Genomic DNA, 15,295 nt, shown 5'->3' with positions numbered 1-15,295 from the left:
AATTAAGTGTACTAGTTCAGAGAGTCAATATACTCCCAGAGTCAAAGCTCCTGGCTGAATTCTCTGAATTGTATACTCTGAGCTTACCACAGTGCTGGAATGCATTTAGGCATTCAATAACAACCAAATGAATTTAAGGAAAACATAGACTAGAAAAACTGGTATGGTCAGAGCTAATTTAAAAACTATTGATTTCTAACCAATGACATAAGCTATGCAACATTTTTTTTAGATTGTTATTTTGGTAAGATGTATTAAGAACAGCCTTAAAATGTTATTTCTTTTGTTTTTGTGCTAAACACAATTTGATTTTGATTTAGTAATTCTCAGAATCTATCTGAATGAAAGATTAAGATGTATATTAAAATTCTGAGCACTGTCCTTGAGCTACTGTAATTTATAATACCAAAATAAGAAAAAGGAAAAGAGGAAGAAAGGATCAAGCAAAATATCTCAGGGTCTGTGAATGGAGAAAAATAATAGTATTCAAGTTTAAAAATACTATGTATAATTCCAAGAGGAACATTGTAAGGACAAAGCCATAAAATGTTAAGAAAAAAATCAGGACAAAAACTATACATAAATGAGTTAAAATGCTTGGAACACTGGCACATAAGTACTATATAAGGATTGATCAAACTTTTTTTTTCTAAAATCATATATGTAATATGAAACTGGAAGCATAACTCAAGTGGTAGAGCACAGCTGTGAATGATAAGGCCGATGGAAATAGAAGGCCCTGAGCTCAAGCTACAGTACCAGCACAAAACAAACAAGACTAAAGAGAAAAAAATGTTAATAACTTGGCATTTATGTCTTTTAGAGCAATGTGGATGAATGCCAAGAACACGGAAAGAGGGCTGGGATGTAGCTCAGTGGCAAAGCGCTTGCCTAGCAAGTGCAACATCCTGGGTTCGATCCCCAGTACCAAAAAAGAAAACACACACACACACCATGGAAAGGAAGAAACTGGAGAAAATAAACTAAAATGCTAATAGTACTTATATCTGAGTGATTTTTTTTATATTTTCTGTAGCTTCTAAATTTTATACAGCGAAGCTATGTCACTGTTAAAATCAGAAGAAAAAGTATGCATTCCTTTGAAAACAAACCAACAAAAAGGTTTCAGTCTGGAGGAAAACAACATTATCAGCACAAATAAAGACTTAGGAAAAAGACATACTTATCAAACTGGTTGGCATGTGTTGAAAGAATCATAACAAAGGGCTGGGAATATGGTCTAGTGGCAAGAGTACTTGCCTTGTGGGGCTGGGGATATGGCCTAGTGGCAAGAGAGCTTGCCTCATATACATGAGGCCCTGGGTTCGATTCCCCAGCACCACATATACAGAAAACGGCCAGAAGTGGCACTGTGGCTCAAGTGGCAGAGTGCTAGCCTTGACCAAAAGGAAGCCAGGGGCAGTGCTCAGGCCCTGAGTCCAAGGCCCAGGACTGGCTGAAAAAAAAAAAAAAAAAACAAAAGAGTACTTGCCTTGTATACATGAAGCCCTGGGTTCAATTCCCCAGCACCACATATATAGAAAATGGCCAGGAGTGGCGCTGTGGCTCAAGTGGCAGAGTGCTAGCCTTGAGCAAAAAGAATCATAACAAAATTAAAGCATGCAAAAATACAAAAATCAAAAAACTATTTAGACTCAAATTATTTAGTCTGACTAAGATACTTTGGGTTAAAGCCAGGACAAAATATTCAATTATGTTCTTACTCCAATCTAACGAGACAGATTTAAGCACAAATGTTTATTCTCTCTCACCTAAAACCTACTGCCAGTAAAGAAATAAAAAAGATGGGATGGGATATTAAGTATACCAAGACAAAAACTAGATCAGACAGTGGAGAAAAGATATTCATTTCTTTTTGCATTGATTGGTACTGGTATTTGAACTCGAGCTCAAGGCTTCATACTTGCTAGGCAGGTGTTCTACCACTTGAGCCAATGCTCCCAGCTCCTTCTCTTCTATGCTTTTAAGGTATTTTTAGGTAGAGATTTTTGGTCAAGACCTGGGACCAGCACTAAGTAGGAATCAAGAACACTTTTTGAAGCATAATCAACTTTATCACTGAACAGCAAGCAAAAGCCTCTAGTAGAGGAAAGAGAGCAATCTGATCAGCATTTACTATTTTACCTGGACCACTTAATTCAGCAGTTGTTTTTAGCAGTATATGCATACTGATGTAGAGTTAATAAGTCCCCTAAAAACCACTTAACTACCTACCTAGTTCCTTGATCAATCTAAAGATCCATAGATTAGTCTGGGCCCACACAGTTCACCAAGTATGACTAAGTGCCTTTGTAAGCTTTATGTTTGCTTGTTTTTTGTTTTGGCAGTCATGGGGCTTGAACTCAGGGCCCGGGGTCTGTCACTGAGCTCTACCACTTTGAACCACAGCTCCATTTCCAGTATGGTGAGTAACTGGTGATAAGAGTCTCACAGACTTTGAATTGCAAACCTTAGAACTTGGCTTCTGAAGTAATTAAGACTATGGGCATGAGCCATCACCCAGCCCAAGTCTCACTTTTTTGAACTACCTTCCTCTAGACTTAACAATCTCTTCCTCTCAGCTTAAGAATGACAGGTGACTCATGCCTGTAATACTAGCTATACAAAAGGCTGAGATTTAGGGATCTCAGCTTGAAGCCAGCCTGGGCAGGAAAGTCCAAATGACTCTTATGTCCACTAAACTACTCAGAAAAAGTTGGAAGTGGTACTGTGGCTCAAGTGATAGAGCATTAACTTGAGCAAAAAGAAGCTCAAGGATAGCACCTAGGCCCTGAGTTCAAGCTCCAGGTACGGCAAAATAAAAAATAAAAATTCTGAGTAAGTACTCTTCTTTAGAAAACAGCAGGGCTGGGAATATGGCCAAGTGGCAAGAGTGCTTGCCTCATATACATGAGGCCCTGGGTTCGATTCCTCAGTACCACATATACAGAAAATGGCCAGAAGGGGCACTGTGGCTCAAGTGGCAGAGTGCTAGCCTTGAGCAAAAAAGAAGCCAGGGACAGTGCTCAGGCCCTGAGTTCACGGCCTAGGACTGGCCAAAAAAAAAAAAGAAAACAGCAGTAAGGATTTCAAAATATGATGCAGTCTTAGTGCCAAAGTAGGACTTGGGGTTTTCTGCTTATTCTCTCAATGTTCTTTAATAAACTACAAATATCTACCAAAGGAGAAAGTAAGTGAATAAATATAGTAATGAGTTCTCAAAAATCACCTCTTTGTGATTAAATATTTCAATTACCTTATTAAATTAAAGCCCAAGCTTCAGGGCATGTTTACAGTGATTAATAAAATTGTAAGACACACACCTTGTGGTTTAATTTTATAACTTTACTTCATAATTAAGTCCCAAGAGACATTACTGGAGGGAATATATGTGTATGCATATATGTGTGTACATACTTACATATCTAATTTTCAGAAACAATAGCAAAAAAATCTTTAAAAATACAAACAAAAAAATAGAAACCATTCATATTAAAGTAAAATGTTAATCATATCTCATTTCAAATCCTTGTCTCCAACTATACATTAAAAAAATCAGAAGACAATTACTAATTCATATTACATGATGAAGTAAACACTGGAGTAAACAACCTTACTAAAATCTATACAATCAAATAGGATTGAGGGCTGGTGTTGTGGCTTAGTGGTAGAGAGCTTGCCTAGCACGCATGAAGCCCAGGGTTCTATTTCTCTGTACCACAAAAACAGGAAAGGCCAGGTAGTGGTGCTGCAGCTCAAGTGGTAGAGTGCTAGCCTTGATCAAAAGCTCAGAGAGTGCCCAGGCCCTGAGTTCAAGCCCCAGGGCTGGCAAAAGAAAAAACAGGATTGAAAATCAAAATTTGACTATAAAGTCCATGCCCTTTTCAAAAAGCAAGACATATAATCAAAGATCCTGTAAAAACTCAATTTTTCCTATGAAGACAGAACAGTGAAACTTGTTGAAACTGTTTTGAGAAGGAAGAATGAAAAGGGGAGAGTGATAAAGAGGGTGAGTTTACATAGAATACATTATAAGTGTGTGAAAATATAACATAATGAAACTCACCCCTATAACTAATGTAAGATAATTAAATTTTTTTTCAATTTCTCAAACTTCAGCTCATGATGCATACTAAAAGTATCTATGCAGGAAATATACACTGACATACTTCCCTGAGGAATATAAAAAGCATACATGCCCTCAAAAAAAAAACTGACACATAAGGAGAATTCCCCTTAACATCTAACAAGATATTTAAATATCCTATAGGTGTTGAGAGGGTAAATTAATGCAGCATTGACAAATACATGCCAAATCAATGGTACAAGTCTGAATTTGATTTACATAGTTTTTTAAAAAGTAATCATAAAACCCATTACACAATTTCATAGCTCCAGAAATTACTAGGAATCCATGAAGGCCTTCCCTGTTCACATGTCTGATCACAGAGTTAACTAGAAAATACTTGTCAGAAAGATATATTTTAGATAAATGTAATTTTAGTAACAATTTGCTCTGTTAACACCCTACAAAAAAAAATCCAGGCCTAAAGTTACTATAATCTATTACTTATTGTAGAGACTATTAAGACTGACTTACCTTTAAATTTAATATCCAGACCACTAAATTCCAATTCAACTCCTTGAAGTGCTTCTCCCAGAGTTTCATGGTAATGGCTGATACTTTTTTTTGACCCAACACAGAATGGAAGTGAAAAGTACTTATATGTTTCTTGGCGATTATGGTAGGGCCCAACAGTATTCATCCATAAGACAACTTCCTCTTTATCTTGATACTGAAAAAAGAAAGGCAAACATAGTACTTTAAAAAATCTAACTCAAATTAAGGGAATATTTATTATCTATTTAAAATAAAGGTGTATTTTCTGTGCTCAAGAAATATAAGATAGTTGGGTGCTGGTGGCTTACGCCAGTAATCCTCGCTACTCAGGAGGCTAAGACCTGTGGATTGGGGGTTGAAGCCAATCCAGGCAGGAAAATCTATGAGACTCTTATCTCCAATTAACCATCAAAAAGCCAGTAGAGCTATGGTTCAAGTAATAAGAGTACTAGCCTTGAGCAAAGCAGCTGAGGGACAGTGCTCAGGCCCTGAGTTCAAGCTCCAAGACTGGCACACGCACGCACACACACACGCGCGCGCGCACACACACGTAATCTGATGATCTATGTCCACACCTTAAAATCAAACTTTGTGAATTTTTAAACTATATCCTGATTCTGGTCTCAGGATTCATTTTTTTTCTTTTTGGTTAGTCATGGTGCTTGAATTCAGGGCCTGAGTGGTGTCCCTGAACTCTTTTACTCAAGGCTAGCACTCTACCACTTGAGCCACACAGAACTTCTGGCTTTCTGGTGGTTAATTAGAGATAAGAGTCACAGACTTTCCTGCCCTGGCTACCTTTGAACTGCAATCCTAAAATCTCTGCCTCCTGAATAGCTGCGATTACAGGTGTGAGCCACCAGTGCCCAGCAGGATTCACTTTTTCTAAATGTTGTTTTATAGAAAATAACATTTAAAAAAGACCAATATCTCATATGAATATGCTCATAATTAATATTTATACTATAAATACAGATAAACAATAAGTGGTAAAAATGCAAAATCAACATAACTCAACAGGCTAACATAGACAAGGAAGGAAACAAAATCAACAACTTATCCAGATGGTAATTGTGTATCTTCCCCCCTAAGAAACTAATGTTGCCTGCACACATCAATAAAATCCCCTCTACCTTCTAGTTACAGCATAGCCATTGGTCAAAGTGCTAGATATGAAAAAAAAATCACTAAAAGGAGAAAGAGAAACCATAAATACTATGAAACTATCACAATCCCATTCAAGCCCAAATTCTATGTGTTATCAGATATTATGTATTGTATTCATTTCTTTGAGTAATTTGCGGCTCTACCCATCAGTGAATACATATACAGATAAATATGAACTGTGGCTCAGTGACGTGAATAAATGGCTTCAGCTTTTCAGGGTCCAACTATAGAATCTGTCAAAGATTTCTAAGATCTTCACAAGTTTAAAATCCTAAATGAGTCTATGAAAACCAATTACTTGGGTTCTTTTTAAAACTAGAAATTCTACTTAGTATTATTAACTGAAGACACCCAAGGATACATTTAAGTCAAGTAGCAGTGAGAAAGTTAATCCACTGAACAATTATTTGCTAAGTGTCAACAACTATTTTTATAATAGAAGACTCTGCTTTGAACAAGATGTAGTGGAGCCGGGCACAAATAGGTCATGCATGTAATCCTAGCTACTCAGGAGGCTGAGATTTGAGAATTGCAATTCAAAGTGAGCCCAGGCAGGTTAAGTCCATGAGACTCCAATTAAACTTAAAAAAAAAAAAAAAAAAAAGCCAGAAGTGGAGCTTGGTGGCTCAAGTGGTAGAGTGCAAGCCTTGAGCCAAAGAAGCTCAGAGGCAGCATCCAGATCCTGGGTTTAAACAAGCCCCAGGACCAGCACAAAATAAAGTTGTTAAAAAACATGTACTGATCTCTCAAGGGAAAATGTACATTGAATAAGATATGGTAGACTGCTACAAAGCATGAAACAGGAAGCTGCCAACTAGTCCACATAAATCCTTAACTCGAATCTTCCAAATGAAACTAATCATTAACATTTTCAACCAAAACCTATCAAGTACCACCACAACTTAGATCTTTATCTTCAAACATAATGTCTCAATGTCTCATTGTTCATATAAGACATTATATAGGTCCTCAAGGAACGTCACTTATCAAAAACCCAAGATATCTACTAAGTATTAGTCAGGTACTGAGGATATAAAGACAAAACATTCTCCTTTCCTTTAGAAGTTCACAACTCACAGTAGAATCAGACAAGCAAATGGTTAACAGAGAAAAAAAAAGATTGAATAAAAGTTACATATAAGGGTCAAGATAAACAATATAGAACACTGTAAGCTACTTCAAGTGAGCAGAGAAAAATTACAAATAATTGTCACATATAAATAAAGGTCTGAATATTAAATAGCCATACATTCATAATATTCTTTTCATTTGGGGAGGATAATAAATATTCTTAAAACATTATTCATCCATCTCAATGCTCATAAAGCACTAATCCAAGTGCTCCTTTTTTCAGTATTCTGAAAACAGTGCATAAGCCAGCATAGTGGTACAGGCACTCAGGAGGCTGAGGCAGGTTAAATCAGAGTTCCAGGCTAGCCTTGGCTTGAAATTGGCCTAGACTATCATAGCAAGACCCTGCCTAAAAACAAAACAACCAATGCTCTACACCAACCAATATCCCCCAGCTAATGGCAGTATTCGAATTGAAACCTGTGTACCAAGGCAAAACATTCTCTGCATAACACAATGTACATGATAAATATTTAACATGGGATTTAAGATGGGAAAACACTAAGAAATGCTGAAATATAAGGTTCATTGGTTACTGCAAAAGTTTTAAAGTATCTGCACTAACTGCTATGTGCAATGATTATGGTAGTGTTTTATCAAGAGATATGAGAGGTAACAAAGTGCACATGAGCACACCCATTAATAAGAACTTGGTCATGAATTTTGCTGTGTCCACAGAACTGTCTTGTAATTCCAGAAAATATAATTTTTCTCTCTATATATATATCCCTTAAAATTTTTTAACTATTTCTTTTTAAAAAGAACTATTTCTTTTTTTAAAAGGGTATTCATTTATTTTACACAAACTGAACACAGGACATTTGCCAACTGTAATAAACTGGCAGAAGATTGACAGAGAGAGAGAGAAAGAGAGAGAGAGAGAATAAAATGTATATCATTATGTAGTCTAAAATTCTTTAAGAGGGGTGAAAAAGCAATTAGACATCATATTTTCTACCATTCCTCTTTATGTACACTATAATCAAAATAAAACAAACTTAAAATGTTAACTTTTTATAGATTTCTTATTAGCATATTTTTATTCATTTTGACTTTTCCATATATACACTGCACCCCAAGCAAACTCACCACCTCCCCAGGTTCTTCTAGCCCTTGTTTCTCTACCCTCTTCCTAAAACAATTTCGACAGGCTTAACTGTTTATTTTCATACATATATGTTAACTACTAGAACCAAAATGTTTACTTTTCATCTCTACCCTTGAATGTCTGAGAGTAAGTGTACCATGCCGAGTTCAACAATTCTCTCACAGGACATGGTAGCTCACAAGCTTGGCACTCAGTTTGAGGCAAAAGGAAGGTGAGTTTGTGGACAGCTTTGGTTACATAACTAATTTTAGGGCAGTATGGGCCACCTAGTAAGATGTCTCAAAAACATATATATGTGTATACGTCTATGTGCATGTTTATGTGTGTGCATGCACACATATACATGTATATATGTATATATAGAAATTCCCATTATTTTATTAATATAGTATCAAACTTATAAGCATTGGCAGGGCACTGACTGGTGGCTCGTGCCTGTAATACTAGCTATTCAGGAGGTTGAGATCTGAGAATTGCAGTTCAAAGCCAGCTATGCAGGCAAGTCCACAAGACTCTTATTTCCAATTAACTGCCAGAAAACCAGAAGTAGAGCTGTGGTTCAAAGTGATAGAGCCCAAGCCCTGAGCAAAAGAGCTCAGGGACAGCACCCATGTCCTGGATTCAAGCCCCATGGCTGACCCAAAACAAAAAACATTTTTTTACAAGTATAGGACTACTTTCTCTGACTCCCGAACAGCTTCACTAACCAATGAGCCAAACCAAATCAAGGAAATATGAAAAATCTCAGTTGTACAAAACAATTAATGCTGATACTAAATAATGAACAACTTTCCCATTTGAGTCTAATCTAACTTAAAGAAAAAAAATCTTTCCTAAGAAGCTATTTAATCTAATGTATTTTAATCCCTACGGGTATTGTTTTTTCCCAAGAAGTCATCAAAACTGGATCACTTTTTATTAAATATTCTATGTTTGTACGAAAGTGGGAGGAGGAGCACTCTGTAAATTTTGTTTTATTTATTTTATTATTATTATTTGTCAGTCCTGGAGCTTGGACTCAGGGCCTGAACACTGTCCCTGGCTTCTTTTTGCTCAAGGCTAGCACTCTACCACTTGAGCCACAGCGCCACTTCTGGCTATTTTCTGTATATGTGGTGCTAGGGAATTGAACCAGGGCTTCATGTATACGAGGCAAGCACTCTTGCCACTCGGCCATATCCCCAGCCCCGCACTCTGTAAAATTTGAACAAAGAAATCAGAAATTATACTGACCAGCAGGAGCAGAATCTCAAAGCACCCAAATGCTATCCTTCATATTACTGGAAATGACCACTAAAATACATTATGAGAGAAAACAAAATCCATTTCTGAACATATTTTAGAAATTATAGTGTCAATGCTTTTCAATAATTTAACACACACTGGAATACTAACTCAAATGAATTAAAACTACACTTTTGAATAGTCTCTTGAGACAACGGTTCTCTCTTAAAACAGCTTTGTACCTAAACAAACTTTTAGTCTATCATTTGAGTGTGGCCAAAAATAGGTCGACAAATTATGGCATTTCCAAGCCTAGTAGCTTGGCTCTTGCTAATTATTCTGCTAAAACAGTATCAGCAAGTAAAGAAAATAGCAGAGGGTGTAATGAAGGCACATCTCAGGTTGTTCAAGAAAGTAACAAAGGGTGTGAGTAATTTAGACATCCTACCCTCTTCAAAATAGCCTGTCATGAACAGACTGTGAACCTGAACTCAAACAATTTGAGCACAGGCTTTCTGGGTGTTCTTGATTTTTGGTTGATGGCAAACCCTCCTGCAGACGTAAACTCTTTGTTGAGTTCTTTTCGAAGTTGAGCCCTTATTCCTACATGAAGCCACAACATCCTGAACCATTTCTATCTTAAACTCCCTAGTTCTAAAAATCTATGATTCTCAATGTTAAGTACTTTAGTGTATGTGTACCTGTCCTGGGGCTTGAACTTGGGGTCTGGACACTGTCCTTGAGCTTTTTTGCTCAAAGCTAGCATTCACTCTACCACTTGAGCTACAACTCTACTTCTGGCCTTTTGGTTGGTAACTGGAGATGAGTCTCATAACCTTTCCTGCCTCAGTTAGCTTTGAACCACAACCCTCAGATCTCAACCTCCTGAGTAGCTAGGATTTCAGTGTGAGCCACCAGTGCCCTGCTGAAATATTTTTGAATGGAGTCCTCTGGAATCTTAGAAGGCATAGTAATTTAACTCTAAATATCTCCTTTTGATTTCATCAAATAGACACAAATAACACACTAGACACCTTTCAATTGCTTAGAGAGATCTTTTTATGAACATTCAGTTACTTAAAAACTCATGAGGGCTGGGGATATGGCCTAGTGGCAAGAGCGCTTGCCTCGTATACATGAGGCCCTGGGTTCAATTCCCCAGCACCACATATACAGAAAACGGCCAGAGGTGGCGCTGTGGCTCAAGTGGCAGAGTGCTAGCCTTGAGCAAAAAGAAGCCAGGGACCAGTGCTCAGGCCCTGAGTCCAAGCCCCAGGACTGGCAAAAAAAAAACACCTCTCATGAATAAAAATATTGTCTAGTTTTGATAAGTAATATGTCCTATAATCCACAATTTGATTTTATACATTAAAAGTGCACACACTCATATATAGCATGTATATTTATTAGATGCGTACACTATTTTCTAGACGTCAACTCTATTGAGAATCATACCAGAATGAGCATATAAAGAATACTATATGGGTCATATAGTTAACTGATGACAAATTCAGTAGGTTGAGTAAAAAGGGAGAAAAAGAAGGTTTTGTAAAATGTCACAGTGTAAATTACTCACTCTTAGGACCACATAATTTGTGGATCCCAGTACAAAATAAAAAACTATAGTACAGGAAAGTAGCACATGTAGTACTGGCTATGCAGGATTACTTGAGCTCAGTCAAGAATTTGAGGCTAGGACTAGAGGTGTGCCTTGTAAGGCCCTGAGTAATTCAAGTAACACCCCCCCCAAAAAAGCAGCCAGCCTGAACAACATGGAGACCCAATTGATTTACAAAAAACTCCTTGTTCAAGGATTAAGATAACTGTACATAATTTTTATTTGAAAATAATTTTTTCAATATTTTAATTGGAGATGTTTTTTAAAATTAAGAATTAAGATGGTAACAGCAGAACATTAAAACAGTACCCATATCCATCTTTAATGCTAACCCAAACCCAGAATGGAGACTGGAGGGTCTGGCAGAGTTACTTATATGCCCTTGATCCAATAATGGCCCTCCCTCCACTGAGGAAGATCCTCATCCTTTATGAAGTGCAGAGCTTCTTCAAAGGGGACATACATATACGGTGCTGAAGGAGGAAGGGGACACCTACCTAGCTAGCCACACAGGAGTAATTAACCATTTCTTTAAGCACTTAAAAATTCCATCAATGAATACTTACTCTAATACTAAGTATTTTATACCACCATTTTTAAGAAAAAGGATCTATCAGCTGAGTTAGACTGAAGACTATTGACTCTGTCAAAGACCATACCTATACCTACTTCTACATCTACTGGGTCCTGGCTTCATGCAAGTGACAACCTCTCTGGCCAGTTTCCCATATACAAACAGAATATAATGCCATCCATAATACAGTATTATTAATTAATTGATCTTACTGCAATGCTGAGGATCAAACTCTGAGCTTTATGTAAGCTAGGCAAGCGCTCTACCACTAAGCTACCTAGTCCTTCACAAGGTCATTAACAAAGGTTTAATGTTAGTTAAGATGTATAAAGCAGGGCTGGGATGTAGCTCAGTGGCAAAGTACTTGCCTACCAAGTGCAACATCCTGGGTTTGATCCCCAGTACCAAAAAAGAAAAGATTAAAAAAAAAGGATGTGTAAAGCATTTATAACCGTGCCCAGAATATATTGTTATAAACCATTCTACTTGTTATTTCTATCTGGAAACCATCTTCACAAAAAGTGAATCTAAAGGGCTTGCAAGCTATGGCTTATGAAAGCTATTCTTTAATTAATAATTCAATCCACAAGTATTTATTAAACGCCCACTTGGCAACGTTCCCTTGGCAATTTGTCTCCTCTTCCATCATTCTCTCATGATTTACTTCTGCCTTGTTGGTGTAGAAAAAAAATAAAAAGAATTCACCTGACCATTCACTACTCTTCTAAAAGTTAGTTGGCAAAGGTGAGTATCTAGTTTTCAAGAAATATTTAGAAAAAGTAAAAGACTGTGAATAATAGCAAAAAAACAATATAAATGAAACTCATTAGAATTTAATACACATATCAATGTTATTCTTCCTATAAGTCTTGCTTAATTAATAAAGGGTAATCACATGAGAACAGATAAACACAGACATGCAATGAAATGACACAGACTAATTTTTTTGTCTAGAAATCATGACATATATGCCACATTTTCTTTTGTAGCATTCAACAATATCTTTTGGAGCCAGGTGCTCACACCTGTAATACTAGCTACTCAGGAGGATGACATCTGAGGATTGTGGCTTAAAGCCAGACCAGGCAGGAAAGACCGTAAGACTCTGATCTCCAATTAGCCACCTAAAAACCAGAAGTAGGGCTGAGTCCCCTTGAGCAAAAGAGCTCAAGAACAGCACCCAGATCCTGAGTTCAAGTCCCATAATCAAATAATATTAATATCTTTCAGGGATAGAGTATGTATGTAGCTCTCAGTAGTACAGTGCTTGTCCAGTTTGTGAAGGCTTGGGTTGCATCCCCAAGACAAAATAGATAAATAACTCTTCTAACAATAAAGTTTCATTAAAGTTGGTGTTTACATTTTAAACTTATTAAAAGTAAATAGTCTTCTGTTTGAAATAGTATAAAATACAAAATAATAAAGAATACTGCTCTTGAGACTACGTGTCTATGCAGTGGAACTATAGCTAAGAGAAAGATTAGAATTTTATGTGGAAACTTCTCCTAAGTGTTAAAAAAAAATCAGAAAAAATATTAGTAATAATACCATTGACTGAGAGAATACCCAGTGGAAACTGGAAAGTAATGACCCCAATCTATATATCTTCCTAAAAGACAAGTTACCTGACAGGAAACAAAAACAACAACAAATAGAGTTTAACTATTCAACCTCTGAACAAAATTATCAGGTTGAAGACAAAAGTATAACTCAAGAACATGTTATCAACTCACTATTTGTGTCTTAAGAAAAAAAGTTACAGCTTTACAGTCAAGAAAATTCTGGAAGTGACAAAGTAAACTGGTCAAAAGTTTGAGTTTTATTAACTATATTAAGTGCCCAACTAGCCAAAGAAACAGAATTAAGTTTTATTAATTACAAATAAAATCTAAAAACCAGGCCCACTAAGTAGATATGCCTCACTGCTTCAAACATAGACTTAGATATGGTCCATATACAACTAGTCAAAACCCTAGTAATAGGTAAAGGCATCCTTCTTAATTTGCCTGACTTTTCAGACTTCCACAATCTGATAATCTTTCAGGGTGAAACCATAAAGTTACAGTTTTAAGTGAAAACCACTCCAAGAATAGTTTACATCCACGCTTTGACGTGAAAATGTAATTAAATAAAATGCCAATCAACTTCAGACCAAATGCAAAAAAGGAAGACTGCGAGGTCTGGCATGACACCTCCCCCCCTCCCCCCCACACACACCCCAACCTCGCTTTTAGGATAATAAACTGCACGAGCTAATGACAGCCCCTCCTCAGGTGGGAGGGCACCTGGGGGCTTGGAGGGGTGAGGACAAAGTTACCCGGAGGACCTCGGGAAAAGGAGCGTGCAGGCTCGCAGCCTGTACACGTGTAACCGCTCTCCCCGGGATCACGAGCACTGTCCCCACCCCGGGTTTTAATCCGGCTTGGGCAGCGAGGAGACAGGGAAATGAAAAAGAGCAGCGAGGACCATAAAGTGGCGGGTATTTCCTGGTTGGCGAGTGACGGATGACCGCGACGCATCCATCTTCTGCTGTGTCGTTCGCCTCAGAAGCCCGACAGCGATTGCTTCCCTGGGGACGCGGGCCCCAGGCCCGCAGCGGTCCTACCCACGTCTCCTCACGCCCCCCACCCCGCTCCCGATTTCCAGACCCCGCGGCGTGCGGGTGCCGGAGGCCTGGGCGCAGAGGGCCGCCGGGCCGCGGAGGGAGGCCTGTCCCGGAGTGCACGGAAATGCCTCCTCCCAGCTCCCGCGGTTCCTGCTCCGCCAGGCCCGACCGGAAGGAGCCCACGGGCGGGCCTCCGGTCTGCAGCGGGCCGACCGGGGCGGCGGCCAGGAAACGGGCCGGGGACGCCTCACCGTGTGTTCGTGCTCGTCCGCTCGGGCCCGGGGCAGCAACAGCAGCAACAGCGCGGCGGCCGCCGCCACGCCAGGAGCGCCCGGCAGCGGCCTCATCCTCCGCGCTCCCACAGGCCCGGCGCCGGCCCACCGACTCCGCCTCCGCCTCCGCCGCGGCCGATTCGCATCCACGGGACGCGGACAGACGCACGGGGCTCGGGCTCAGCCGCTACCTCCTACTCAGCCGCCGCCGCCGCCGCCGCCGTCGCCGTCACCGCCCGCCCCGAGCCTCCCCCGCCCCCCGGCCTCCCAGCCTCTTCCTCTGACTCGGCCACGTCATCCGGTCGCCCCGACGCACGCCGGAAGTGCCTCGTGACGCAGGCCGCAACTGCCGCCAGCCGCCGGCGGGTTCGTGCACGCTGCCCGCCGCGCCGGCTGCACCTCGGGGGCCTGCGGCCGCTGAGCCCCGAGCTCCTCGTGGTGGCCAGGCCTGGACCTCGGGTTCGCGGCCGCCCTCCGGTGTTCTCGTGCTGGGGGAACTTGGTGCAAACGCGTCGCTCTTCTCCGCTTCCAGGTGCCGCATGGGGCGGAGGGTCTGACCCGCCGCCTCTCCAGGCCTCTGGCCCTGCGCTGGACGGCGCTGGATGGACCGCCGCCTCCGTCACCGTCGTTGTGGAGTCGTTAAGCTTGTGCCGAGTTAGATAAGTGTAGTGAAGTCACTGGGTATTCTGCCTAAAAAAAAAAAAAAAAAGTGGGGGCTGGGGTGAAATTATTTGCCCGTTTAGTTGTCTATGTGTTATTTGTTGGTCTCTCATTCTCATACGTTATCCTCCTGGAAAATAAGCTGCTCGGGGCACTGATCTCGTTGCTATGTTTACTCGTCACTAAGACCCCCCAAAAGTCCTGTCAAATGAAGAAATCCGGCACCTCATCCGTACAACCCTCCAAACCCAAAATGTGGAATGTGTAGAGATTAGATTGTCTTCTCAGACATCAGCGACACACAGAGTTTAGCAT

The 15,295-nt window shown here is 39.8% G+C and overlaps 1 protein-coding gene across 1 annotated transcript in view; it reads right to left on the bottom strand.

Moving 5' to 3' along the window:
• The window catches only part of Tm9sf3 (transmembrane 9 superfamily member 3), a 57,494-nt gene extending 42,947 nt beyond the window's left edge, over positions 1-14,547 (bottom strand). Inside the window, exons 1-2 of the mRNA XM_048338580.1 lie at positions 14,300-14,547; positions 4,601-4,796 (exon numbers count right to left, since the gene is read on the bottom strand). Coding sequence (XP_048194537.1) covers positions 4,601-4,796; positions 14,300-14,395 — 292 coding nt within the window. The 5' untranslated portion in view covers positions 14,396-14,547. The remainder of the gene's footprint in view (positions 1-4,600; positions 4,797-14,299) is intronic.
• Positions 14,548-15,295: the final 748 nt, after the last annotated feature.

This window comes from Perognathus longimembris, chromosome 2 (assembly GCF_023159225.1).
Source record: "Perognathus longimembris pacificus isolate PPM17 chromosome 2, ASM2315922v1, whole genome shotgun sequence".
NCBI lineage: Eukaryota > Metazoa > Chordata > Mammalia > Rodentia > Heteromyidae > Perognathus > Perognathus longimembris.
Note: the sequence above shows the minus strand (reverse complement) of the source record. Positions and strands in the feature narration are given on the sequence as shown.